The 25,687-nt window shown below is 47.3% G+C and overlaps 1 protein-coding gene across 3 annotated transcripts; it reads right to left on the minus strand.

Annotated features, from left to right (window-relative positions):
- Positions 1–254: 254 nt before the first annotated feature.
- On the minus strand, positions 255–25,220 carry Meaf6 (MYST/Esa1 associated factor 6). 3 transcript variants are annotated; one of them, XR_008213631.1, is made up of 9 exons: positions 25,087–25,220; positions 24,060–24,175; positions 19,497–19,584; positions 19,302–19,347; positions 6,523–6,715; positions 2,653–2,682; positions 2,491–2,548; positions 1,851–1,884; positions 255–1,025 (listed from the first exon to the last, which is right to left on the minus strand). XR_008213631.1 is itself a non-coding variant. In XM_052715848.1 (8 exons), the coding sequence occupies exons 1-8, from the start codon at positions 25,174–25,176 to the stop codon at positions 1,017–1,019; spliced, it is 606 nt and encodes a 201-aa protein (XP_052571808.1). In that variant the 5' UTR covers positions 25,177–25,220; the 3' UTR covers positions 255–1,016. The 3 variants fall into 3 exon arrangements, 1 of the variants encoding a protein (XP_052571808.1); XR_008213632.1 differs by lacking the exon at positions 2,653–2,682; XM_052715848.1 differs by lacking the exon at positions 2,491–2,548.
- Positions 25,221–25,687: the final 467 nt, after the last annotated feature.

Here is a 25,687-nt window from a genome sequence, read left to right on the forward strand (position 1 = left end):
TGAATGTCAGCAAAAAGAGAAAAGATAATCCCAGCACTCGGGAGGCAGAGGCAGGTGGATCTCTGAGTTCGAGGCCAGCCTGGTCTATAGAGCGAGTTCCAGGACAGCCAGAGGTACACAGAGAGAAACCCTGTCTCAAAAAAGAGAGAGAGAGAGAGAGAGAGAGAGAGAGAGAGAGAGAGAGAGAGAGAGAGAGAGAGAGAGAGACACATGATGAAAAGAAAATCTCAGGCTTAAAAGGAAAGCATGAGAAATGGAAGGCAAGGAAATTTTATTTCTACAAAGAAATCAAAATGTCTGTTCTAGGAGTATGACAAATGTTTTTCAGCTTTCTTGTTCCTCAAACACGAGACTGCTCCCAACAGGCCATCATTAAACACTCTACCTTCCCCCTGCAGAAATCAAAAAGCCAAAGAGCCAAGTTGCCCATTTACTTCTAGAAAGCCACTTTAGTTTCAGTTATGAATATTGACAGCACATGAAACAGATGATCAGAGTGTCATCAGGAAGGTACAGGCATCACAAAATGTCCCAAAAGAAAATCAGATGGTAAAAACAACAATAAAAAAATAATACAACACAAAACAAAACAAAAGAATGGCAGATATGTACAGCCTCCATCTGCAGAGGAACCTGGGTTCTACTTCAGCGTAACACAAAATCAGAGATGTGCACTTCTCGATGCGGGGTGGGGGTGGGGTCACAGATGGAGCTGGTGCCAGCCAGTTTGGGGGGAGACATTCATTCTAAGAAGGGAGAAATGCACAGTTAGCCACCCATGGGGACTAGGACCAAGGACAGATCTTCCCGCTGCTCTGCTACTGCCGGATGACAAGGAATGACCCAGTCTTATAGAGAGGACTCGTCACTACGGTTAGGACAGACTAGCCAGCTGCAGGCACTGGGTCTGGGGGAGCAGAGGCGGATGGCCACAGTCAGGTGAGGGACATTTGTCGCTGTGTGAGGTCAGAGGGGAAGCAGGGCTCCACAGCCGGAAGCTGCTGCTAACAAGTCTTCTAATAGTCCTAAAGAGAAAGAAACAGAAGTCACAACATATAGCCCGGTTTGAGCAAATATGTATATATATATGTATATGTATACATATAATAAACTAAATCTTAGGGGGGAATATGCTCAAAGAACATTATACAGCTGGGTGAAAATGGTCTTAACTTAGTAAATCTATAGCACACACATTTTTAAAAAATATCATAAACAACTGAATTTCTGTGTAGCTAAAAGTTCTAGTTCAGGTATAATACACTGCATTTCACAAGTGCGGTGACCCACCTCTGAGCCTAAAAGACAACCAGTGGAAATGTCAATTCTGCTCACTAGCTGACCAGCCAAAAAAGAGCCAACATTAATAATTTAGTATGAATTAATCGAAGAACAGTTTTCTTCAATAAAAATGTGTAACTCATTCTCTAATTGTTTTTGCTGGGTTTTGTGGATTTTTGGTTTTTTCAAGACAGGGTTTCTCTGTGTAACAGCCCTGGCTGTCCTAGAACTCACTCTGTAGACCAGGCTGGCCTAGAACTCACAGAGATCCGCCTGCCTCTGCCTCCTGGGTGCTGGGATCAAAGGTGTGCGCCACCACGCCTGTTCTAAAGCATTTTAGTGAAGAACACCTGGTAGCGGGAGTATCCAGAGGGACCCTCAGAGTCTAGAAACCGGAGTGTGATCCTAGACTAGGGACATCCAGACTCTGAAAACCAAAATTACCTACAAGCTCGTCAGCCCAACTGAGCCCTTGTCTAGTACGGATGAGCCCTGTCAGAACCCACCAAAACCAATTTGTTTTAAAAACAAAACAGTGGCAGCCTCTGAGTGGCCTGGCGGATACTTACAGCTCGGGGCTTTTTGTTTAACTTCAGATCAATCCTGCGGTGGGAGAAACAGAAGAGATTTCCACTTTACCTCCAGAGTCAGGGCACAAGCAGCTACTGCACAGGGCACAGCTATCACAAAGGCTACTCAATTAAAGGCCACAGTCTTCATAGACTACGGCATCATTTAGCTGTTTCCTCAGATATTAAGCCAGTATTAAAAAATATGAGCAGATACTTTGGCCATAAGGCAAACTGAGGTGACTAAAAAAGGAAATAGACAGCAGTTACAAAAGCCATAATTCTTAAATAAAAACTATTGCAGAATTAGAAGAACTGGATTAAGAGGCATGCTCAGGTCAATGTGTTAGCTCTGTAACTATGTCACTGACAGGTTCTGAGACAGGCAGTGACCAGCAGCAAACAGATTAGGAGTTTGTGTTTCTGGATATGAAACACAAAAGAAATTACGAGAATTTCAACTTTTCAATCTTTTCAAAGCAAAATATCAAAATCTTAAGCTATGAATCTCCTTACGAAGCAAAGCCAGAAAATCATTTAAATATGAATTAAAAGTACAGGTTATCTACTTAAAAAGAAATTAAAATGCATAAAAGTGAAGTTTACTTAATTTTGCTTAAGTTATTAAATAAAATGTTACCTCCATCACGTTTTTCTGTTTTTAAAAAAAACTTCCCAGCCTAACCTAATATACATACCTACAATCAAACAGACAAACTATGGGTTAGAAAGGTCTCAGAACGGCATCCCGGGTCTACACACTAAACAACACAGTACAAACACTAATGCAGATCAAACTTACTCAAAGTCATAATCAAACATGCCAGACGGGCTGAGGGGCAGCATTGGAGAGGAAGAAAGCAGTAGAAATTAATATACTAATTGAATAAATTAGTTGATTAGCCATCCTAGCAAGATTTGTGGAAACAAAAGTCAGCTTTAAGACTCTTAAGCCATAAGGTTTCAAACATCGAAGCACCAAAGACTGTGTGGTCAGGGGGATTCCCTTCCCGCAGCGGAGACCAGAGCAGAGAGTGGACTACGGGAGGGCAAGCGGCTGTGTTAGAGCACCCAGCAGCACCAGCCCCGGTGTTAGCTGCCAGACTTGGGGTTAGAACTGCTAAGATATCTGGACTGAAAACAGAATTAGGGGATTAGAAGTGAGGGAAGGAGGTGGAGGCGGGGGAGGGGGGGAGGGAGGAAGGGGGGAGAGGTTTAGCCATACAGCAGAAGGTGCTAGAAGCAGGCATAACATATTGTCATTAAAACAAAACACTTTGCATTTTGAAAACAGCAAAACATGTAACTTTTTGTTCATGTTCGTGTTGTAAACACGTCCAGTGCCACCAGCTCCTGCTGCAGGGTTCCTCCTGGAAGCCATATGCTGACTGCACAAACGTTGTGACAGTCCTCTTTCACAAACCCACCTCCTAAACTGGCGAGGGCAGGTCACTGGTCTTTTTATTTTTAATGAGATGCGGAGGGTCTTGCAATATAGCCCACACTGGTCTCAAACTTGCTATCCTCCTGCCTCAGCCTCCAAGTATTGCAAGTGCAAGCATGTGACACCTTGCCCAGCATGGGAGCCAACTGTTTACATCAGTGCAGCAACTAAGGAGCGCCAGGGTCTGCTGAGCCCCGTGGGCACACAGCAGAGGAGCCCGTTCGGCGCTGTCAGTGCTGTGGGGACAGGCCACGCCTGCACAGACGTCCACAGCAAGCATCGGCCTGGCATGTGACTCCAGCTCCTGGCTGGCTTTGGCACCTTTCAGACTGCAGACACGTAGTTAGACAACACTGGTTGGCTGTTCCGCTCTTTAGACCGGGTCTGTGAGCGTCACAGGAGAGCCGAGTGTCAGCACCCCTACAAAACCACTTCACGTAGGACCTTCCTGGGCACACACACCAGTGGACAAGCAGGACTTGTAAAATGCTTTCCTCTCAAACTGATTCACCCTTCACAAATTAAAATGGATGGTGTCAGCTGGGGGTGTGGCTGACTGGTAGGTGCATGCTGGGTTCAATCCCTAGTAGTGGCAATAAATACATACATGAATAAAAGTGTATCTATTAGCCAAACTTGGGTTTGGTGGCAGGCATGGCAATCCCTGACGATCCCAGCATTCAGGAGGCCAAGGCAGAAGAAAGTAGTCTGAGGCCAGCCAGGGCTACATAATAAACCCCGTCTTACAAAGAAACAAGCAACGACTTACAAAAAACAAATCTTGGGTGCAATGTAATAGTAAAAACCTCTAAGAGCAGCTAATATTTACTCTTTTCTCTTTAAAGACAGTGGGACTGGGCTGGAGAGGTGGCTCAGCCGTTAAAGGCTAGGCTCACAACCAAAAATAAAGCCTTAGCTTGTTCAGACATGTAAAATATAAGAATTCAGAAAACTAGTGATTTTCATTTGACTAGCATGCATGAAGCTTTGCATTCAATCCCCAGCCTGGGGCGGGAGGGGGTAGGGGGTGAGGGGGGGCCAGTGTCTTTAATGGATTTTCATATCCCAGAAGAAGGTAAGTTCAAGTACTTCCTCCTGCTTCTCCTCAATGGTGTCTGGCACGAGGCAAGTCCAAAGACATCTTGTCACCATGTCCTGACTACACGGGCCACCGAACAGCAGAGAAGGAAGCACTGCTCTGGGTGCCCCCTCCCCTGAGTGTCCGGATAAAGTGCTCCACCCCTGCCCTCGAGTGTGCAAAGGTGGCAGGACTCCCACAGCCTTAGCCCACTGAGGTACCACTTCGGGAAGTCCTGACCCCAGCTTCCTAAGAAACAACGCAACTCGGTGCCACTAGCCTTTGGGCGCAAATGAGCAGGCGAGGCCCTGGGAGGATCAGACAGACAGGACTTCTGGAGATGAAAACTCGGTCCACCTTCTGAGCAGGACTAGCCCCTTATGAGAGCAGTGCCCAAAACGGTCTTTCTAAACGCTAGAGTGTTTCTGGAAGGAATTCATTCCTGGGGCCAGGGAAGGGAGGGATAAGAAGAAGAAGTGTTATCCTGTGGAGTTGTTCTAGAAACCTGCAAGGACAAAGTTAAATGGAATGCTTCTCTAGAGCCTTCCAGCAGTCAAGAGCTGATCCCATCACTAGTGCCAAGGAGATGCTACATGGAAGCAGCGGGTCTAGAGGACACTGGCCAGTGGGTGCAGTCCCGGGGACTTTCAATAATGTCCTCCCTGCTCTAGACACTCTGAAATAGGAACAGAATCACCAAAATGACAGTAAGATAAATGTGATAAAAACAACACAGAAGAAAATGCTCAATGATCTTGGCAATCTGTGTGCATGTGTAAACACGTGTGTGCATCTGGAGGCCAAAGGTCAATGCTGGGTGTCTCCATGTAGTTTTTGAGAAAGGGTCCCATCACTTCTATTAGACTGGCTGGCCATCAAGCCCCCCGGTTCTCAATGTCCCCAGTGCTGGGGTTACAGACATGCACAACTCACTGAGTACTTTGACATGGTGCTGGGATTAGAACTCAGGTCCTCAGGCCAGCAGAGCAAGTACTTTACAGACTGAGCCATCTCCCCAGCCCATAAAATACTCGTTTGTAAGAGTATGGGTCTCTGCCTACCACAACGCTCCAATAACCTACAGCCGAAGCAAGACTGTAGGGGCAATCCTTCGCCGTTCCTTGCTATAGTTTAGATTAGCACAGTGGGGTTTGGTTTGTAGAAAAACGTAAAGCGGCAGTCGTTCAGCACTATTTATTGGGAGGAAACACTATTTCTGCAATTTAAAAAACAAGAAAAACTTAAAAAGATTCAAGAATCTGTTGATGACAAAGAGGTTTAAACCAGTTCAATTTAACACTCTATTATCCACAGTGCCAGGTCTATGAAGTCCAAGTGTAACACCTCAAGTGCAGGAAGGGACACCCCACGGGCTTCTGAAGCAACCAGAGGACGGGAGCCCCACGCAGCCCTGCACACCCCTTTCACCCCTACAGTGTTCAGGCTTCCAAGACCAAGAAGGAGAGCCCCCTGCTCTATACTCATTACCCTCTGAGTTAAGGATCAGCATTAGCATACAAACCCAGGCAGAGTGACCACTAAAGTCCCTGAGACACCTGACCTCTTTGTCCACTGGTGTCATTCCCATCTCATTTCCCACTGCCAAAGTAGCAGTGCTCACTCAGATGGTTCCTACGAAGGAACGCTCGCGCTTAGCGACTTTTAGGGTTTCCCCGTATCTGAAGGCAGCATACTCAGAGAACTACAAAATAGAAAAGTCATAACAATCAAAACCAAACCCATATTTAAAAAGTCAGAGAACGGCATGTCAACTGAGCTCTCCTAGGAGCAGGCAGGGCCCAGGATTCAAAGAACTCTCTACCCCAGGCCACAGCTTCCCAATAGCCAGAGTCATCTTGCAAGGACTCCTTTCTATTTTCGTTTTCCTCTTAGCAAAGGTACCAAAGCCCACGATGTCAGGTGGCTTAAAGGAGTCACATTCCACCCTAGCGACTCCCACTGATTCCTCGGGGCCTCTCTATTGCCACCCACTCCTCCCTCAGACAACACCAGCCCACTTGACTTGTATCAAAAAAATCTCTGCCACCCAAAGTGTGAGGGCTTGCCACTGTCCCAGGCAGGTTCATTCCAACCGAGTCCCTCCCAGTAGTCACGAGAACTCTGGGACTGGGTGGGACCTTGCCACTAACCTGTGCCGGTTTTTATTCTTCCGTTTTTTGTGGCTGCTGTGATGGCTCCCTGAGGAGGTAGAAGAGGCAGCCTTCTGGGGCTTCACTCCCTGAACGGACCCGTCCAGGTCCTCAGGGTCCTCCGGGGCGGGCTCGTTCTCCTGATTGTGAAAGTCTGGAGAAGTATCGCTTTCGGTCCCACTTCCTGGTTCCCCTAGAGGAAAGGAAACAGGTCCCAAAAGCCTGAGCAGTATTCCCCAAATTCCTGTCATCAGCAGACATTTGCTTGTAGGCCCACAGGCCACGTGACAGAGAAGATACAGTATCAAAGCTGGAGAATTCCTGGAAACCATGCTACCTGGAACAATGCTGGAGATAAACCAGACCACCACACAGAGCACCATCCCACTACATGAGGGCTGTGTAACATACCGTGTGCTGAAGAGACAAGAGCTACACCCGGAGAGGGAGGATGACGACCCTGGCAAAACTACAGAGCACGGAGAAGCCTGTCTTTCTTTCAAGAGTGGCGGGAGGCGGGGAGAGCTGGAGAAATGACTCAAGGTTAAGAGCATGTACTGCTCTTGCAGAGGACCTGAGTCTAATCCCCAGAACCCACGGAATGAGGCTCACCACCTGGGGCTTCAGTTCCAGGACAGCCAACACCTCTCCTTGGGTGCCTGCGTTCACATGCACATACCCCCATACAGACACACAAATATGATTAAAAATAACAAATAAATAAATAAAACAAAGAAAAGGTACCCACTGAGGAGGAGAGTTTGGTCCAATCCCTGAATCATTGAGGTTTTAGATCTTTTGGGGGGGAGGTGGGGGCGTAGAGAAGGTCCCATGTAACTCAGGCCTTGAACTCCCTAGGTCACAGAGGATACCTCTGAACTTTTTCAAAAGATATTACTGAGCTCACTTTTAAATTCTACATATGTGTGTGCGGGCAGGGTTTTGGGCAGTGGAATACTGGCGTCTGTGGAGGCGAGAAGACATCAGAGCTCCTGGAGCAGCTATTACAGGCCTTCAGACATGGGTGCTGGGAACTGACCCAGGGTCCTCTGCAGAAGCAATAAGCCATCTTAACAGCTGAATCTCCAGCTCCCCCTCCTTTTCAAATCACATTTTACTGACCTATGTGTATTCTGGGGGGTGCCGAGGCAGGGGGTTGACTGGAAATGTCCCCACAGGCTCACCTGTTTTTTGGTGGGGGAGTAGCTTAGAATGGTGTATAATCTGCAGGAAGAAGTCTGCCTTAGGGGTAGACCTGGGGGGTATAGAGCTTCACCCCACTTCTTGCTTCAAGTGTGACAAAATATAACCAGCCAGCTTCCTGCACAGAAAACCCATTCTCGAACCATAAAGGAAGCCAAAATATACTTTCTTCCATTAGTCCCTTTTGGTCATGTTATTTCATTACAGCAACAAAAATAACTAATATCCACAGCAAGTAGGAAAAAGTCAGAACACAACGGAGGCAGTCCACTCTCCCCTCCCACCTCTCACGTCATCAGGCTTGGCCAGAAGTGTGTTTACCCACTAAAACAGCACACACACCCATCTTGAACTTCTGATCTTCCTACCCTCATCTCCTGAATGCTGAGATTATAGGCATGTCCCACAATGATATCCCACCCTTCATCTTTGGCAATCCTGGCTACTGAACCCAGCCAGTAAGCTAGACCACCAGCCCAAGGATGCTGGAACAAAGTAGTAATTAACGTTCTTCAACTGACATAAATCACCAATTTTATTTTTGGTTATGAGCCTAGCCTTTAATGGCTGAGCCATCTCTCCAGCCCTAAATCACCAATTTTAAAATAGCTCTTCAACGCCGGGCGGTGGTGGCGCACGCCTTTAAACCCAGCACTCGGGAGGCAGAGCCAGGCGGATCTCTGTGAGTTCGAGGCCAGCCTGGGCTACCAAGTGAGTCCCAGGAAAGGCGCAAAGCTACACAGAGAAACCCTGTCTCAAAAAAAAAAAAAAATAGCTCTTCAAGAGCCACGTGTGTTCAGGCCATCTTCTGTACCCAGGCAAGGCTTCCAGTGGAGGGAAGACTTGGGGGGTACAGAGCTTCACCCCACAAGGTTTCCAGTGGAGGGACACCAACCCAGCCACAAACTGTTCGACCTACAATTTGTCCTGCCTGTAAGATGTGCTGGGGCAGAGGTGGCATAGAACTTGTGGGAGTGGCCAACCAATGACTGGTGCAATTTGAGATCTGTGTTGAGATCTGTGTCACGAGGAGAGGGAGCCCATGCCTGACACTGCCTGGAAGGCCAGGAACCAGAAGCTGGATAACCCAGAGACCTAGGAGAGAACCAAATAAACTGGGGGAAAAAGTCAGTGAAATGATGCCTAATGGTATTTGTCTATACTTGTAGACTGGAACCTAGCATAATCATCATCAGAGCAACTGGCGGGAGCAGATGGAGAGACCCACAGCAGAACATTGGGCGGAGCTTGGGGAATATATCAGAAGAGGAGGATGAAGGATTGTAGGAGACGTAGGGGTCCAGGACACCACAAGAAAACCCACAGGATCAACTCAACAGGGCTCACAGGGGCTCGCAGAGACTGAAGCAACAATCATGGGGCCTGCATGTGTCTAAGCTGGTCCTCTGCCTATATGTTATGGTTGTATAGCTTACTGTTCTTGTGGGGCTCCTAACAATGGGAGCAAGGCTGTCTCTGACTCTTTTGCATGCTTTTTTTTTTTTTCCCGAGACAGGGTTTCTCTGTGTAGCTTTGCACCTTTTCCTGGAACTCCCTCTGTAGCCCAGGCTGGCCTCGAACTCACAGAGATCAGCCTGCCTCTGCCTCCCGAGTGCTGGGATTAAAGGCGTGCACCACCACCGCCCGGCGAAAAACTTTTTTTTTAAAAAAAAGCCAGAAGGGGCTGAGTAGATGGCTCTGTAGGCAAGGCACTTGACACGTAAGAGCAAGGACCTATGATTGGATTCCTAGAACCTACATAAAGCTGGACACCAAAGTATGCATTTGTAGCTCCAGCTGAGACAGGAGAATTCCTGGAAGCCCCCAAGCCAACATGCATGGCATATGTAGTGTAGTGAAGAACAAGAAGAGACCCTGTCTCATATGAAGTGGATGGTAAGTGGTGTGGAATAATCTTTTTGTACCCTGTGAAATGTGTCTTTGCCAAGACACCTTCTGATTGATTTAATAATGAGCTGAATGGTCATTTGCTAGGCAGGAAGGGGGTGAGGAGACGGACACAGAGAGAAAACAGGAGGTGCAAGAAGGTAGAGGGGTTAAAAAGCCACAAGGCAAAACATAGATGAATATAAATGGGTTAGTTTAAGTTATAAGAGCTAGTGGGACAAGCTTAAGCTATAGGCCGAACTTTCATAATTAATAATAAGTTTCCATGTCATTTTTTGTGAGTTGTCAGCCCAAAGAAAAAGCAGTCAACAGGTAAAGAACTAACATCTGAAGATGTCCTCCAACCTACATGTGCGCATGTATACACACACACACACACACACACACACACACACACACATTAAAAAATAACGTAAAGGGGTTGGAGAGATGGTTCAGTGTGGTGATACATTGTGTACCCTAATAAATTTGCCTGAAGATCAGAGAGACAAAGGAATTAGCCACCTCTTACTTCTAGGACTCCTCAGCCTGAACAGCTTTCCTCAGCCAAAAGACTTCAGCGAAAAAGCCTCCTCAGCCAAAAAGGCTTTAGTTCCTGTCTCCTCGCGCCTCATATACCTTTCTCCGCCCAGCCATGTCATGTCCTGTCTCAACTTTCCTAGTGCTGGGATTAGAGGCATATGACTCTCAAGTATTGGGATTAAAGGTGTGTGCCACCACTGCCTGGCTTCTAGTTTAGTCTAGTGGCTTGTTCTGTTCTCTGATATTCAGGCAAAGTTTATTAGGGTACACAATCTATCACCATAGCTCAGCGGTTAAGAGCACTGGCTGCTCTTCCAGAGGACCAGGGTTCAATTCCCAGCACCCACATGGCAGCTAACAACTGTCTGTAATTCCAGTTCCAGGGGACCTGACACCATGGCAAAACACCAATGCACATAAAATAAAAATAAGTACATTTTTAAAAAAGTAAAATAGAAGGTGTGTAGTAGTGACGTATATCTGTAATCCCAGAGCTGGGAAGCTTGAGGAAGAAGGATCAGGAGTTCAAGGCCAGCCGGAACTACGTAAGAGACCTTATCTCAGAAAGATGTTAGGAAAAAAAAATTTTTTTAAAGCAGAAGAGCCCAGCCAGATGGTTTAGCAGGTGGAGGTGTTTCCTGTGTAAGCCTGACGACAACCTGGGATCAATCCCTAAAGCCTATGGGAGAGAGAGAATCAACTCCCAAAAGCTATTCACATGCAGGCCATGGAACACATATAAACACAGTCCCCCAACATACACCAGGCCATGGAACACATATAAACACAGTCCCCCAACATACACCAGGCCATGGAACACATATAAACACAGTCCCCCAACATACACCAGGCCATGGAACACATATAAACACAGTCCCCCAACACACACTTCTCCATCGCCCCCCCCAAAGTAAACAAACAACCCGATCTCAGAAATGATGGAACTAATTTGAACATGATGCAGCAAAGTACCAGGAGAGGGAGCTCCAGAGTCACGGAGCTGCACAGGACTGGAAAAGCATCTGATTCCACATATAATTTACAAGAGCTGGGTGTTGGCACACACCTGTAATCACAACACTCAAGAAGCTGAGGGAGGAAGACCATGAATTTAACACCAGCTCGGACTACAGAACAGGACCCTCTCTCGAAATAAATGAACGAATGAAAGAGGTAAAAAGGATTTTAAAACTTATCTTCCCAAAGCTACAGTCATCAGCACTGCGCTGCTCATGCTCATGGGGTAAGGATAAACAGCTCTTGGGAACCGAGCTCAGTCCGAATGAAGCCTAATGTTAAGGTCAGCTGATCCCTGACGAGGTTAATGAGATGATTCTATGCAGAGAGAGGTTCTGTTTGTGCAAGACCAGCCTGAGCAACACATTGAGACCTCACCTCAGAAAGATGCAACAGGCTGGAGAGATGGTTCAGCACTTAAGAACACTGGCTGCAGCCGGGCGGTGGTGGCGCATGCCTTTAATCCCAGCACTCGGGAGGCAGAGATATGCGGATCTCTGTGAGTTTGAGGCCAGCCTCGTCTACAGAATGAGTTCCAGGACAGGCTCCAAAGCTCCAGAGAAACCCTGTCTCAAAAAACAAACAAACAAAAAAGAACACTGGCTGCTCTTGCAGAGGACCTGGGTTTGGTTCCCAGCACCTACATGGCAGCTCACAACCATCTATAACTACAGTTCCAGGGGACCTGACATCTAGGATTGTGTGCATGTGGTGCACATATATAGAGACAAAATATCTAAACATATAAAATACAAATAAATTTTAAGTCTTTTTTTTTGTTTAAAGATAAAATGAGGCCAGGTGTGGTAGCACATGCCTTTAATCCCAGCACTCAGGAGGCAGAGGCAGGTGATCTCTGTGAGTTTGAGGCCAGCCTGGTCTACAGAGCAAGTTCCAGGACAGCCAGGGCTACGAAGACAAACTCTGTCAAAAAAACAAAATTAAATAAATAAACAAACCTAGCCTAGCATCTGAAAGATGCCTACAACTGAAACTTTAAGACACTTTTCTGGTAGTGGGGGTTCATGTCTTTAATCCCAGCAGTCAGGAGGCAGGGTAGTAGATCTCACTGTTCAATGCTAGCCAGATCTATCTATGTAGAGTTCCAGGCCAGTCAGGGACACACAGTAAAACTGTTCCATCTCAAAAAACAAAAAGCAAACAAACAAGAAACCTTTAAGACACTGAAAAACAAATGGACTGGCAGGATTCATGAAGACTAACATGTGACTATTACCAAAAGTGATCTGCAAATTCCCAATTCAACCCCATCAAAATCCTGGACATTCTTCACAGAATTATTTAAAAAAAAAAATCCTAATATTCATATGGAAGTACAAAAGGCCCCAAACAGCTAGATCAATCTTCAGCAGGAAAAACAATGCTGTAAGTACCTGATCTCAAATTACATTATAAAGCCATAGTAACAAAACCAGCATGGTACAGGCAGAAATAGAAACATATGCAGATCCATGGACTAGAACAGAGGACCTGGAAAGAAGCCCACACAATCAAAGCCCACTCTGACAAAGCTGTCAACAGTATACACTAGAGAACAGCCTCTGTAGCACACGCAGGAGAATGAAGCTAGATCTGTAGCTCTCACACAGCAGACACCAAGTCATCAGAGATCACAGCGGTTCACACAAGACTTGAAGCTTTGAAACTGCTTGGGGAGAAGATACAGGCCCAGGCGCTTACCTGGGCTGCAGACCACTCAGCAGTTAAGCCACTGTTCCTGTAGAGGACTGAGTTCTTAGCACCTATGTCAGGACTCCACAAGCACATGGAACTCCAGCTCCAGAGAATCTAATACCCCTCTTCTGGCCTCCAGGGGCAATGTTCTCCCGAAGACCCCCACCCCTACCCACCACACATTATACACATAAAAACAATACACACATACACACACACATATATATATATTTTAAAGATATAGGCAAATGCAAGAACTTTCTGCACAGGACCCCAAGAACTGACAAACGGGATATAAAGAATAAGAAGCCTGCAGGGTAAAGGAAGCACCAGAGTGAAGGACAGGCTACAGAATGAGGGGGGAAATCTTTACCATCTTCACATATGAAATTAATATCCAGGATGTTTTAGTTTTGTTTTTATTTAATGGGGGGGGCTGAAGGAAATGACTGAGTGATTAAGAGCACTTGCTATACATTCAGGAGGACCAGAGCTCAGATTCCAGAACCATGGAACAGGTCAGCTCTGCAGGTAGAGATGGGGGTGCTGGGGCTTAGTGCTTTCCAGCCAAGCAGAGAAAATACAAGCCTTGCGTTTAAGGAGAGACTCTGCCTCAAAGAACTAGGAAGAGTGCTAGGAGGACACCTAACGTCTTCTAGCTTCCACATGTACACACAACTATGCACAAACACTCTCTCTCTCTCTTTCTCTCTCTCTCTTGCATATATGTTTTTTTTTTAACTGCAAAAATTACACACCAAAACCCCAAGTCACCTGATCAAAAAATGGGCTAATGAACTGAAGGCAGCTGTCAAAAAAAGGGATACAAATTGCCAGGGAATAGGGGAGCACACCTTTGATCTCAGCACTCAGGAGGCAGGGGCAGGAGATCTCTGTGAGAAGCCAGCCTGGTCTACACAGCAAGTTCCAGGACAGCCAGTACTACATAGTGAGTACCCTGACTCAAAAAAATAAACGACAACAAATGCTGGTGAGAACGTCTGGAAAGAAGAACCTGTATTCATTGCTGGGGGTTGGGGGGGGGCAGTGTACGGCCAGTACAGGAGTAAGTATGGAGGGTTCTCAAATCAGTAAAAACAGAACCACCACATGGCCCGGTTACACCACTCCTGAAGGACTCTAATTCCACACACCACATAGATACTTGCATGTCCATGTTTACAGCTACACTGCTCACAGTAGCAGGGGAACTGAGCCAGCTCAGATGTCCATCAACACATGGATGGATAGAGTATGGTACATGAATGACATCTGTAGGAAAGTGGACGCCACTGGAAATCATCATGCTCAACTAAATAAGCCAGACTCAAAAAGACAAATACCACCGTGAGGAATCTAAACTTAAAGTTCTGTATAATTAATGTGTATGTGTTAACATATGTGTGTTTGTAGGTTAAGAAACTAGAAAAGGACTGGGCGGTGGTGGCGCACACCTTTAATCCCAGCACTCGGGAGGCAGAGCCAGGCGGATCTCTGTGAGTTCGAGGCCAGCCTGGGCTACAGAGTGAGTTCCAGGAAAGGCACAAAGCTACACAGAGAAACCCTGTCTCAAAAAAACCAAAAAAAAGAAAAAGAAAAGAAAAGAAAAAAAAAGAAACTAGAAAAGGGATCATGGATCATGCGAGGAAGAAGGCATCTGCATCTTCGAGGAGCTGGGGCTACAAGAGGGGACAGAAAACAGTTCCAAGAAAGCAGAATCAGGCTCTCCCTGGGGAGGGGGAAGGAAGCAGTGGGAGCGGCGTGAGGGAGGACAGGAAGATATAGCACAGGGATGCACAGGTATGAAAACCAGTACTTCCTGCGCCAACCTACCATCATTCCCTTCTCGTTACTATTGTTGCTTTTTACATTGTTGGTGCTCCCATGAGCTTAACTGGAGTTAAAAGAGCAGCGGGGGAGGGGGGGGTCTTTACAGGAGCACAGGCAACTTACCAGGGACTAGCCACTGAAGAAGTCTCTCCCTCTCCCAGCAACCATGAACTGCCTGTAGACCCTCACAGGAGGGGGGGTGGGGACAGCTATGAGCCCTTCCCCCAAAAAAAAATCATTTCTAAGAGAACTGAAAGTGGAGGTGAGCCGGGGCAGTGGTGGCACACGCCTTTAATCCCAGCACTCGGGAGGCAGAGCCAGGCGGATCTCTGTGAGTTCGAGGCCGGCCTGGGCTACAAAGTGAGTTCCAGGAAAGGCCTAAAGCTACACAGAGAAACCCTGTCTCAGAAAAAAAAAAAAAAGTGGAGGTGAGCGGAACAGACAAGCCACACTTGGATTCCCGCATCAAATACTGTGGTTATTTATCATTTAACAATCCCATGAGGTTTATACATCTAGACAGAGGGTAAAGATTCAAAACAGGAGAACACGGTCCAGGTCCACACTTAATACACACCATGTGGCCTCACATGAATGAGTCAGTTTTTTCCTTAAACTGGACCACTGAGTGAAATATAGAGGCCTGGTTAGAACTGAAATCCCAGCTACTCTGGAGGCAGGCAGATTACAAACTCAAGACCTGTTTCAGCTACAGGGTGGTTTCAACTGTACTAATAAGTCTCTGTTTATAATAAACAGCATGTATTAAATACATATATAAATATCATTTCTTTTTTTAATTAATTAATTCTTTTTTTTTTTTTTAATTTCACTTGCATTGATGTTTTGCCTGCATGTATGTCTGTGTGAGGATGTCAGGTCCCCTGGAACTGGAGTTACAGACAGTTGTGAGCTGCCATGTGGGTGCTGGGAATTGAACCCAGGCCTTCTGGAAAAGGAACCAATGCTCTTAACCACTGAGCCATCTCTCCAGCCCCTAAAGATCTTGTCTAAAGTCAAGTGTTGAAAATTCTGATGGGGGACAAAGGGATAGTGGCAGGACAGGAGCCCACGGAGCCTTGGACCACAGCAGGGTGACAGGCCAGTCAAGGACTGAGTCAGCAGGGGCCGGAAAGACTAGAATCTGAGAGACAGGAGGGAAAGGCAAACTCTGCTGAAACTCCCATTCTGAAAAGACACCGGGAAGCTGGCCATCCATCAGCAGCCTCTGCTCCAGGAGTACCACGCAAACAGCGGCCACGCTCCAGCTCACTCAGTGGCCACCTGCTCAAAGCCCAAAAACAGAGAACTCACCTAGGTCTCCTGTCTGATAAACTGGTACTCAAGGCAATAACACTGTCCAAAGGACCCATATAGACATCAGGAACCATGAGAACTGGTTGGGGATGTAGCTCAGTAAAGTGCTCGTCACTGTACTCAGAGTTCTGGGTTCAATCCCCAGCACCACATGAACCAGGCTACGGGGCACATGTGTGTGCGCATGCATGTATCAGTCCAACATTCAGGAAGATGAGAAGTAAGTTCAAGGCCATCCTTGGCTGCATAGTGAGTTTCAGGCCAGCATGGGCTATCTGAGACCCTGTCTCAAAAGGTTCAAAGAGAAAAAAAGATGGACTCTCTTTCAGGAACTGCATTTCAGCTGTGGATTTGCAGTGCTGGGCATCAAACTCTAGGCTTCACACATGCTAGGAAAATGCTCTCCCACAAAACAAGTCCCAGCCCAAGGCTGTGCTGCAGAATGACAAGTCTGTTGATGATACATGACAGACAAGGATGCTATTAAAGTACAAACAAGAGTTTCCTTCCTTAGCTCATGGAAACTCAAGGACTGTGCAACTTCGAGTCAATGTCCCACGGACAGCGCTGCACAGAGGAGACACGCACGAGAGCTTGTTTGTCACTGACGGAAAACTGAGCAAGGATGAGGAAGTCTACACGCTCCAGCAAAGGAAGGGTGACTGAGGGCTGTGACTTCTGAGGGAGGGCAGGTTTCCAGGAGGAAGGGAAGCCCTATAGCACTGAGCCCTGGCGCAAAGAGCAATTCTGTGAGAAGGAACACGCAGCAGCGCCTGCTGCCCCTGCCGCACCAGCGAGGTGAAAATCCACCTGCTTGCTTTTTCTTTTACTATATTCTTTCTACTACAATGCCCAAAGATGCTTCACAACTTACACAAAATAATTCCTCTTTAGGGGCCATGCAAATCCACCCTCTTTCTAGTAGGCAAATATACGAAGCCAAAGGAAGCAGAAATAATGCCTTTAATCCTACCACTTGGAAGGCAGAGGCAGGGGGTCTCTGAGTTCCAGGCCAGCCTGGGCTACACAGTGAGATGGAAACTCAAAAAACCAAAACAAACAAGACAACTAGTTGTCCAGGGAAAACCAGTCTTGAAGGAGGCCAACAGTCAGCAGAGGAAAAGCATCTGCAACATCCTCTTACAAAACACAGGGACAAAGGCTGGAGAGACGACTCCGTGTTAAAGAGCACTGGCTGCTCTTCCAGGGGACCAGAGTTTGTCTCCCAGCACCCACATGGTGGCTACAACCATTCTTAACTTCAGTTCCAGGGGGTCTGATGCAGTCTTCTGGACTTTGCAGGCATCAGACACACATGTGATGCATATATATACATGCAGAAAAAACACTTATACACACACATAAAATAAAAATGTTTTACAAGACCAAAGCACGAAACTCTTCAGTCAAAACTAACCTGGCACGGAGTAAAACCCAGGCAATACCAACCACCTACTACAGGCAGGCGGCTAAGTGCTGGGTAATTTCAAAGAACGGCTGGCCAGTATATCCTTTAGAAAATCAGGTATAATACCTAAGGTTCAAGGCTAGCCTAGGCTACACAGTGAGAACCTGTCTCAAATTTAAAGACTTTGCAGCATCTGATGAGGTAGTCAGACAGGCACCAAGATACTGTGCAGGGGGGTTCTGGGAAGGGGAAGGGCAGGAATAAGGTAAGGACAGGGGAAGAAGCTGGAAGGAAAGCTTCTCAAAGTTGGAATTTGACTCTGAATGGAAATGACTCTGAGATAGGCAGGACCAAGGCATGGGAGAGTCTGGCTGGGAGAGAAATCTATACAGAGCTAATAACTGAAGTCACTGAGTGACTCTCAGGTCCAAGCTACCAAAATCCCCTTTCCACTTATCCCTGCCCCAAAGCAGGGCTCTGATCCCACAACAGGACAGAGCACTGAAAACCTACAGCAGCCTACACAAACGCCAGCTGTTTTTTACATTAGACCTGGCTTCCACACAGAAATGACCTGTGTAAGAAAACAGGACCCACCCTCCCTTCTGTATTTAAGAATACATAGATATACCCTTAGAATCCCCTAAGTTGAGCACCAGGGATTTACCTGGTACACTTGAAATTTCCTATTAAATTACTTGCTGGTACTGTTTTGAGATAGTGTTTTGTCTGTGGTGGTTTGAATGAGAATGGCTCTCATAGGCTCACCTATGTGAACATTTGGTCCCCAGTTGGCAGAACTGTGTGGGAAGGATTAGGAGGTGTGGCCTTGTTAGAGGGGGTCTGTTACTAGGGATAGGCTTTCAGGGTTCAGAAGCCATTCCCAATGTTTTTCTCTCTACCTCAAATCCCCAGTGCCTGTCTGTCTGTCTGTGTCTCTCTGTCTCTCTCTGCCTGTGGTTATATCTCAAGATGTAAGCTCTTAGCTACTGTTCCAGCACCATGCTTGCCTACCTACCACCATGACAGTCATGGACTCAAACCCTCTGAAACTGTAAGCTCCAGATAAACTCTTTCTTCTAGAAGTTACTCTGGTTACAGTGGCTTGTCACAGCAATAGAAAACTAAGACAGGGGTTTAAGTACACCACATGCATACAGGTGTCCTCACAGGCCAGAAGAGGGAAACCAATCCTCTGGGACTGGAGTTACAGCTGTTGTGAGGCACCATAGGGGTGCTAGGATCCAAACCCAGGTCCTCTGCACCATCGGTAGGCACTCTTCACCACTGAGTCATTGCTCCGGATCTAAGTGACTTATTGGAAAAGTCTTCCCAGCAGATGATGACACATGCCTATGATCCCAGCACTCAGAAAACAGCAGGAGGAGGGCCAGGAAGTTGAGACAGCCTCAGTTATTAGCAGGTTCAGGTCAGCACAGATTAGAAGAGACTATCTCAAAAAACAAACAGAATTCCTAGGAATTTAAGCCCTACTGTGGCAGTGTCAGAGCACGGGGTCTTTCAGTATCTCCAGCCCCGCTTCATGGGAAAGAAGTGGCAGAAGGCCACTGGGTTCTTCCCTGGAGAAAGGTGGCACAGTGGCACAGGCCTTCAATCACAGCAAGCAGGAGGCAGAGGCAGGTGTATGTCTGATTGGGACAAGTACGAGCCACACATCAGACAGACTATATAGCAAGACCCCCACCCCCAAAACAAAAAAAAGACTTTGGGAAGGTGCCCAAAGGCCTCCCAACTTCCAGAAGCAAGAGAAAACCATAGAAGATGCAGTCCTCAGGAACTCAGCTGGGTAAACCAGAGTTAACTTAGGGCCTATGGCTGCTTTAAAATAAATGGATAAAGAAGGTAAAAACAGACTCACTCTTTTCGATGAGCTGGTCCTGAACTCCTGCCAAGGCACTTACTGCCTAAAAGAGAAGTCACTGGTTACCAGACAAGTGACCTCAGACCCCAAGACACCAACCCACACACGGGGAAGGGAAAGTCCACATTCCTCAATAAAGGGCCACAGGCAGGCACACCCGCCACTGCCACCACCGCCACCACCACCACTTACAGCTGCCGACGTGACTGAGGATTTGCTGAAGAGCCGTTCAGCCTCCTTGAACTTCCGGTTCCTCCGATCGTTTTTGCTATTGGAGTTTCTAAAACGCAGAGACAAGTACCAAGCTATGACTTCTACTCAAACTGGGTGCCTAAGGCAGATGCAAAGTTACGGATTATTATTGTGTTCGTGAATGGTGTGTGTGTGGGAGGGGTGCATGTGTGCCATGTATGTGGGGGGGGGGGGGGGTCAGAGGACAACCTTGCCAAGTCAGTTCTCTCTTTTCACCTCAGGTGACTGAACTCAGGTGGCCAGGCTGCAGAAAGCACCTTCACCTGCTGCACCAACTCCCCAGCCCCACTCTTTTTTCTTTTAACCAAGTTCAATTCAGGAACGCCTCTGATCCACATAATTGGCCAAAACAAACCTCATGTCGAATGCCTACAAGCACCAACACTTTCCACTGTGGGAGGTGAGATTATGTCTAGTGGCTTTATACACAATATCATGTTTCTATCTTCATCTGTTTGTTTGAAGAAGCTCAGGAGTGTAGATGTAATTCTAAACAGTCTTATTAAATAAGAAACACAGAGCCAAATAAAGAGTTAAAAGCCCAAGAGGTCAGAGCAGTAGCAAATAGCCTTTGGCTTACCAGTCGCAACTGTCCTTCCCCTGAGAGAGAGACAGACCTTCTCCTGTGTGACCCGTCTTTTTATTGCCTTTCTGTTCTGCCTTCTCAACCACATGACTTCCTTGTCACTGCCTGTCTTTACAGACCTCCAGGTCTCTATGGTTGGTACTTGGATTAAAGGTGTGTGTCACCATGCTGGCTGTGTCCTTGAACACACAGAGACTTTGCCTGCCATGTGATCAGATTAAGAGCGTGTGCTACCACTGCTATGCCGTGCTATTAGCTCTGACCCCCAGGCAACTTTATTTATTAACATACAAATAAATCACATTTCAGCACAAATAAAATATCACCATACAGGAGACCCCAGGACACCGAGTCATGTCTGGCCTGGCATGATAACACCAACCAGCACTATCGCAGGATCAGTAGTCTGCCCAACCCAATCCCGCTTCCCACTCTATTTTAGTATGCATTTATGATAACGTTTATTGTCAAAAATGTCTAGTGCAGGGGCTGACAAGATAGGAAAGGCACTAAGCTGCTACCTCAATTAAATGTTTTCTTTATAAGAGTTGCTGTGGTCATGGTATCTTTTCACAGCAATAGAAACTCTAAGACACCATGTAAAGGTGGAAAGAAAGAACCAATTCCACAAAGCTGTCCTCTGACCCACACACTGTGGCACATGCAGACCCCCCCCACCCACACATCACACACACATATGATAAACAAATTTTTGTTCTTTAGACAGGGTCTCACTATGTAGTCTTGGCTGGCCTAGAACTAGATGTGCAGACCACGCTAGCCTCGAACTCATACTGAAACACCTGCTTCTACCTCCTAAGTGCCAGGATTAAGGGCATGTGCCACTTTAGCCAGTGGCAAACTTTTTCAATCAAAAAATCACTATGGAAAAATACAATGTGGGCTGGAAAGATGAGCTCAGCGGTTAAGAGCACTGGCTGCTCCTCCAAAGGACCCACGTTTGATTCCCAGCACCCACATGGCAGCTCACAAATGTCTGTGACTCCAGCCCCAGAAGATCAGATGTTATCTTCTGACCTCCGAGGGCATTAGGGCACATGTGGTATATAAACATACATGCAGACACAACCCTCATATATATAAAATAAACAATTTTTTTAAAATGACTATAGCAGGGTGGTGGTAGTGGCGCACACCTTTGATCCTGGCACTCATGCAGATCTCTGTGAGTTCAAGATCAGCCTGGTATACAAAGCAAGTTCCAGGACAGCTAGGGCTGTTACACAGAGAAGCCTTGTCTCAAAAAAAAAAGTGACTATAGACAGGCATGGTGGTGTATAAATTCCATTCAGGAAGCAGAAGCGGATGAAGCCTGGCCTACATATTAAAGCCTAGTCTCATAAATAAGTATATTAAAAAAAAATAATAAGTTTTTTAAAAGTTTCTGCCAGGTATAATGGTGCACACCTTTAATCCCAGCACTCGGGAGGCAGGGCCAGGTGGATCTCTGTGAGTTCGAGACCAGCCTGGTCTACAGAGCGAGATCCAGGACAGGCACCAAAACTACACAGAGAAACCCTGTCTCAAAAAGAAAAGAAAACAACACAACCAGACATGATGGCACATGCCTGGAATCCTAACACTCACATGCAACCATAGGTCTCCTATCTCAAGCAAAAGAAGGGCCAGTGAAATGATGTAACAGGCAAAGGCACTTGTATCAAGCCTGAGGACTCGGGTTAATTCCAGGCAGAAGAAAACTAACTCCCTCAAGTTTTCTTGTGCTCTACACACACATTAAGGCATAAGCATGCCTTATCCCCTATGGAGAAAAACAATGTAATAGTTTTATAAGCCAAGAAGGGGAATATTAGCTGGGCAATGGTAGCACACGCCTTTAATCCCAGCACTCGGGAGGCAGAGGCAGGTGGATGTCTGTGAGTTCGAGGCCAGCCTGGGCTACAGAGTGAGTTCCAGGAAAGGTGCAAAGCTACACAGAGAAACCCTGTCTCGAAAAACCAAAAACAAACAAACAAAAATATAGTGAGACATAACTGTTGAAAGTAATTGGACCCAGGATCAAAAAAAAAAAAAAAAAAGTAAAAAAAAAAAGTGGTAAAGCATTTTAGGGCCAACTGAGGGAAGTTGAAGGACTCAGTGTTAATATTTAAGCTATGAGCATCAGAGTTATATGCAGAAATGTCCTATTCTTCTCAGGAGACAGATAACTGTTAATATACTTTGGTGCAGAGATTCATGGTATAAGCAGCTCAATTTTCAATGGTTAGTAGGGCAGAAAAGTACAGGGAAGCAGAAACGAACTAAAGGAGCAACATGAAGGAGATCTTCATGATGACAAAACAGCTCTGCATCTTTTTTTTTTTTTTTTTTGGTTTTTCAAGACAGGGTTTCTGTGTTACCCTGGCTGTCCTGGAACTCAACTCTGTAGACCAGGCTGGCCTTGAACTCATGGAGATCTGTCTGTCTCTGCCTCTCAAGTGCTGGGATTAAAGGCGGGCGCGCACCAGCACCAGCACCAGCACCAGCACCAGCACCAGCACCAGCACCAGCACCACCGGCACCACCACCACCGGCACCGGCACCAGCACCACCACCGGCACCAGCACCACCACCGGCACCACCGTTGGCCCTTGCGGTTCTACCTTTCTGAGTCAGAGTGGATCTTGTTATTTTGACAGCACTGCATAATCCACATAGCTGGTGTTACAGGTAGTTGTAAAGTCCCCTGACATGGGTGCTGGGGATCCAACTCCTGTCCCCTGACAGAGCAGGAGTGCTCTTAACTGCTGAGCCATCTCTCGCCGAGCCTTTTTAACATAGGTTCTGGGAACTGAACTCAGGCGATCAGGTGTGCACAGCAAGAGCTTTTACCCACTGAGCCCTGTCTCCTGGGCCTCATTTTACATCTTGTGGATATGCACATATGATAAAATGCCATACAACTATACACATACACTATGTCAATATCCATTTCCTGGTTTTGATAATGTACTACTAGAGTTACATAAAATGTAACCATCAGAGAACTGTGTGAAAAACATACAAGACCTATCTGTTGTTTTTGCAGCTTTCTATGTAAATCTGCAATTATTTCAAAATAAAAAATTTTAAGCATACATAGATGGTTCCATATATTAGAGCTTGCACCCACGATAAGTTAGCAACTCATGGATATATGGGAAAAATACAAACTGATCACGCATTACATCATCTCAATTTTTCTACAGATTTGAAAAATTCTCACAAGTTTAGAAATTTTTATATAATCATATTACCAAATCAATAATGACACAATTAGCATACAGTTTTAGCAAAATTTGTAATTGGGTATCATGGTTGATTAAAATGTGGAAAACAGTTAAGTCACATGCTGTATTTCATTTACACCTACACACTCCTGCACCATGGGCCCGACTTTCCCTAGTCACAAATATGGGCTTTGTCCAAGGTTACTCCATGAAGCAATGGCAGGGTCAGAGTTCAAGTTCAAGCTTAGACCTCATTTCACACTATGACTCTATTACCCACTCCCTGCAATGGTAGTCCATACCCTTAAATCCAGCAATTGGGAGTCAGAGGGAGAAGGAGCTATGTAATTAATCTTTGAGTCTGAGGTCGCCTGAACTACTTTAGTAAGTTCCAGGCTAGCCAGGGATACATGGTAAGACCATGTTTTTAAAAAAGAAAACAAAATAAAAACCCTACAGATAAGTATTAGTAGGGGATAGCCGGGCGGTGGTGGCGCACGCCTTTAATCCCAGCACTCGGGAGGCAGAGCCAGGTGGATCTCTGTGAGTTCGAGGCCAGCCTGGGCTACCAAGTGAGTCCCAGGAAAGGCGCAAAGCTACACAGAGAAACCCTGTCTCGAAAAACCGAAGGAAAAAAAAAAATATTAGTAGGGGATAAAACGGGTACTACTAGATTCCGACACTCACTTTTGATTGGTCAGATACCGATCCCAGCCACGGATAATATTGCCATACATCTGAGTGTCTTCCAGGTAGCTTCCTTCAAAAGCATAGATCTGTCTCTCCAAGTTTGCAAGCGTTTCCTAAGTGACGAAAAGAGAGACACGGAGAAGCAAGCATTAAGCATGAGCCAACTGAGATCTGGACAAAGACTTTGTAAAGTCAAGCTTACCCATACTGAACCATTTCTGCGGAAGAATGGAGGTGTTGGACCCTCTTATATATAGAATGGAATGTGTAGCCTGACCTCAGAAAATGCACACCCATGCAACATTTTGCATTTACTTCAGAGGGAAACCTAGCTATCATGAGCAGGGATGAGACAGAATGTGAGCTCTCTCTACTCTCACTCACTAAATGTGTCCCTACCAGCAGAGAAAGGAGTGAAGAGCTTTTCAAAATCATCTTTTCTACATCAACTGCTCCCTCCCCGCTAGCTCTGGAAGGGCCGCCCGCAGCGGATGCCGGTTGCTATGGAAACCTGGAAGGGCAGCTTCAGGTGAGCTTTGCCTCCCGGATGCTCGATGCAAAAGGCGGGAGCCTGGAGGGCTCAGCCACCAGGGTGCCGGCGGCTCCGGGTGCACGTCACCATCCCAAATTCCCTAGACTGCGTCCTGCGTCTCCCGCCAGCCCCTTTCCTGGCATCCTCAAATACACCACGTTCTCCGGCCATTGAAACGCGCCGCCCGTGCAATCCGCCGTGCGGATACCCACCCGACACGCTCCCGAATCCTCTCCAGGCCGGGGTCTAGCAGCCTCCCTCCCACCCGCCAAGCCGGGCCGGAGCGTCGTCCCCGCCTCCTGCCTCTCGCCCTTCCCGCGCCCTCGCCGCCCCGCCCCGCCCCGCCGAGCGCAGGCCGGGAGCCGCGCCGCCGCAGGGAACCGCGCCGCGCCCGGCCGCCCAGAGCGCCCGGACCCCGGCCGCCCGCCGCCTTCGCCTCCGGAGCGGCCTGCGAGGCCAGGCGGGGACGGCGCCCCGGCCCCGGCCCCTCACCGCCAGCTCCTGCTTCCGCTTCACCAGCTCGGCCAGCTCCCGCCGGGTGTCTGGGATCTGCGGCGGCGCCGTCTTGTTGTGCATCGCCATGTTGGGCTCAAGCGGCGGCGGAGGCGGCGGCGCGCGACCGGTAGGCGGACCCTGCGCGCTACTGCCGCCGGCCGCCAGGGGGCGCGCCGCCACTGCGCCTGCGCGCGCGGCTTCCGGGGCCGCTGGCGGGCTCCGCGCGCGAAAGCTGGCACAGAGTGGTGCTGGTTCGGGTAGGGTCGCCCTTGCTGCCCTTGCCCCACTTTGAGCCCCTGATCTTTGCAGACACCCACGGACGTTCACTGCATCCAAAGACCAGCTGCAACATAAGCCTATTAGATATCCTATGTGCCTTGCCTCAGACAGTGCCGTTCCCTCACTACCCAATTGCAGGTGGGAAACCTGAGCGGGTCCGGTCCCACCATCGGGAATGGAAAGCAGATCCCAAACCCAGCCCTTTCCTGGGTGGTGGCGCACGCCTTTAATATCAGCACTCCGGAGGCAGAGGCAGGCTCATCTCTTGAGTTTGAGGTCAGTCTGGTCTACATAGAGAGTTCCAGGCCAGCCAGAGATA

The sequence above is a fragment of the Peromyscus californicus genome, unplaced genomic scaffold (assembly GCF_007827085.1).
Source record: "Peromyscus californicus insignis strain IS unplaced genomic scaffold, ASM782708v3 Scaffold_5__1_contigs__length_169319896, whole genome shotgun sequence".
Taxonomy (NCBI): Eukaryota; Metazoa; Chordata; class Mammalia; order Rodentia; family Cricetidae; genus Peromyscus; species Peromyscus californicus.

Excerpts from the sequence above, each read along its gene's own strand:
- Meaf6 (XM_052715848.1), bottom strand. The coding sequence starts at position 25,176 with ATGGCGATGCACAACAAGACGGCGCCGCCGCAGATCCCAGACACCCGG. Across the intron at positions 24,176-25,086 it reads AGCGGAAGCAGGAGCTGGCG|GAAACGCTTGCAAACTTGGA; the intron begins GTGAGGGGCCGG and ends TTCGTCACTTAG. Across the intron at positions 19,585-24,059 it reads CGGTATCTGACCAATCAAAA|AAACTCCAATAGCAAAAACG; the intron begins GTGAGTGTCGGA and ends TCTGCGTTTTAG.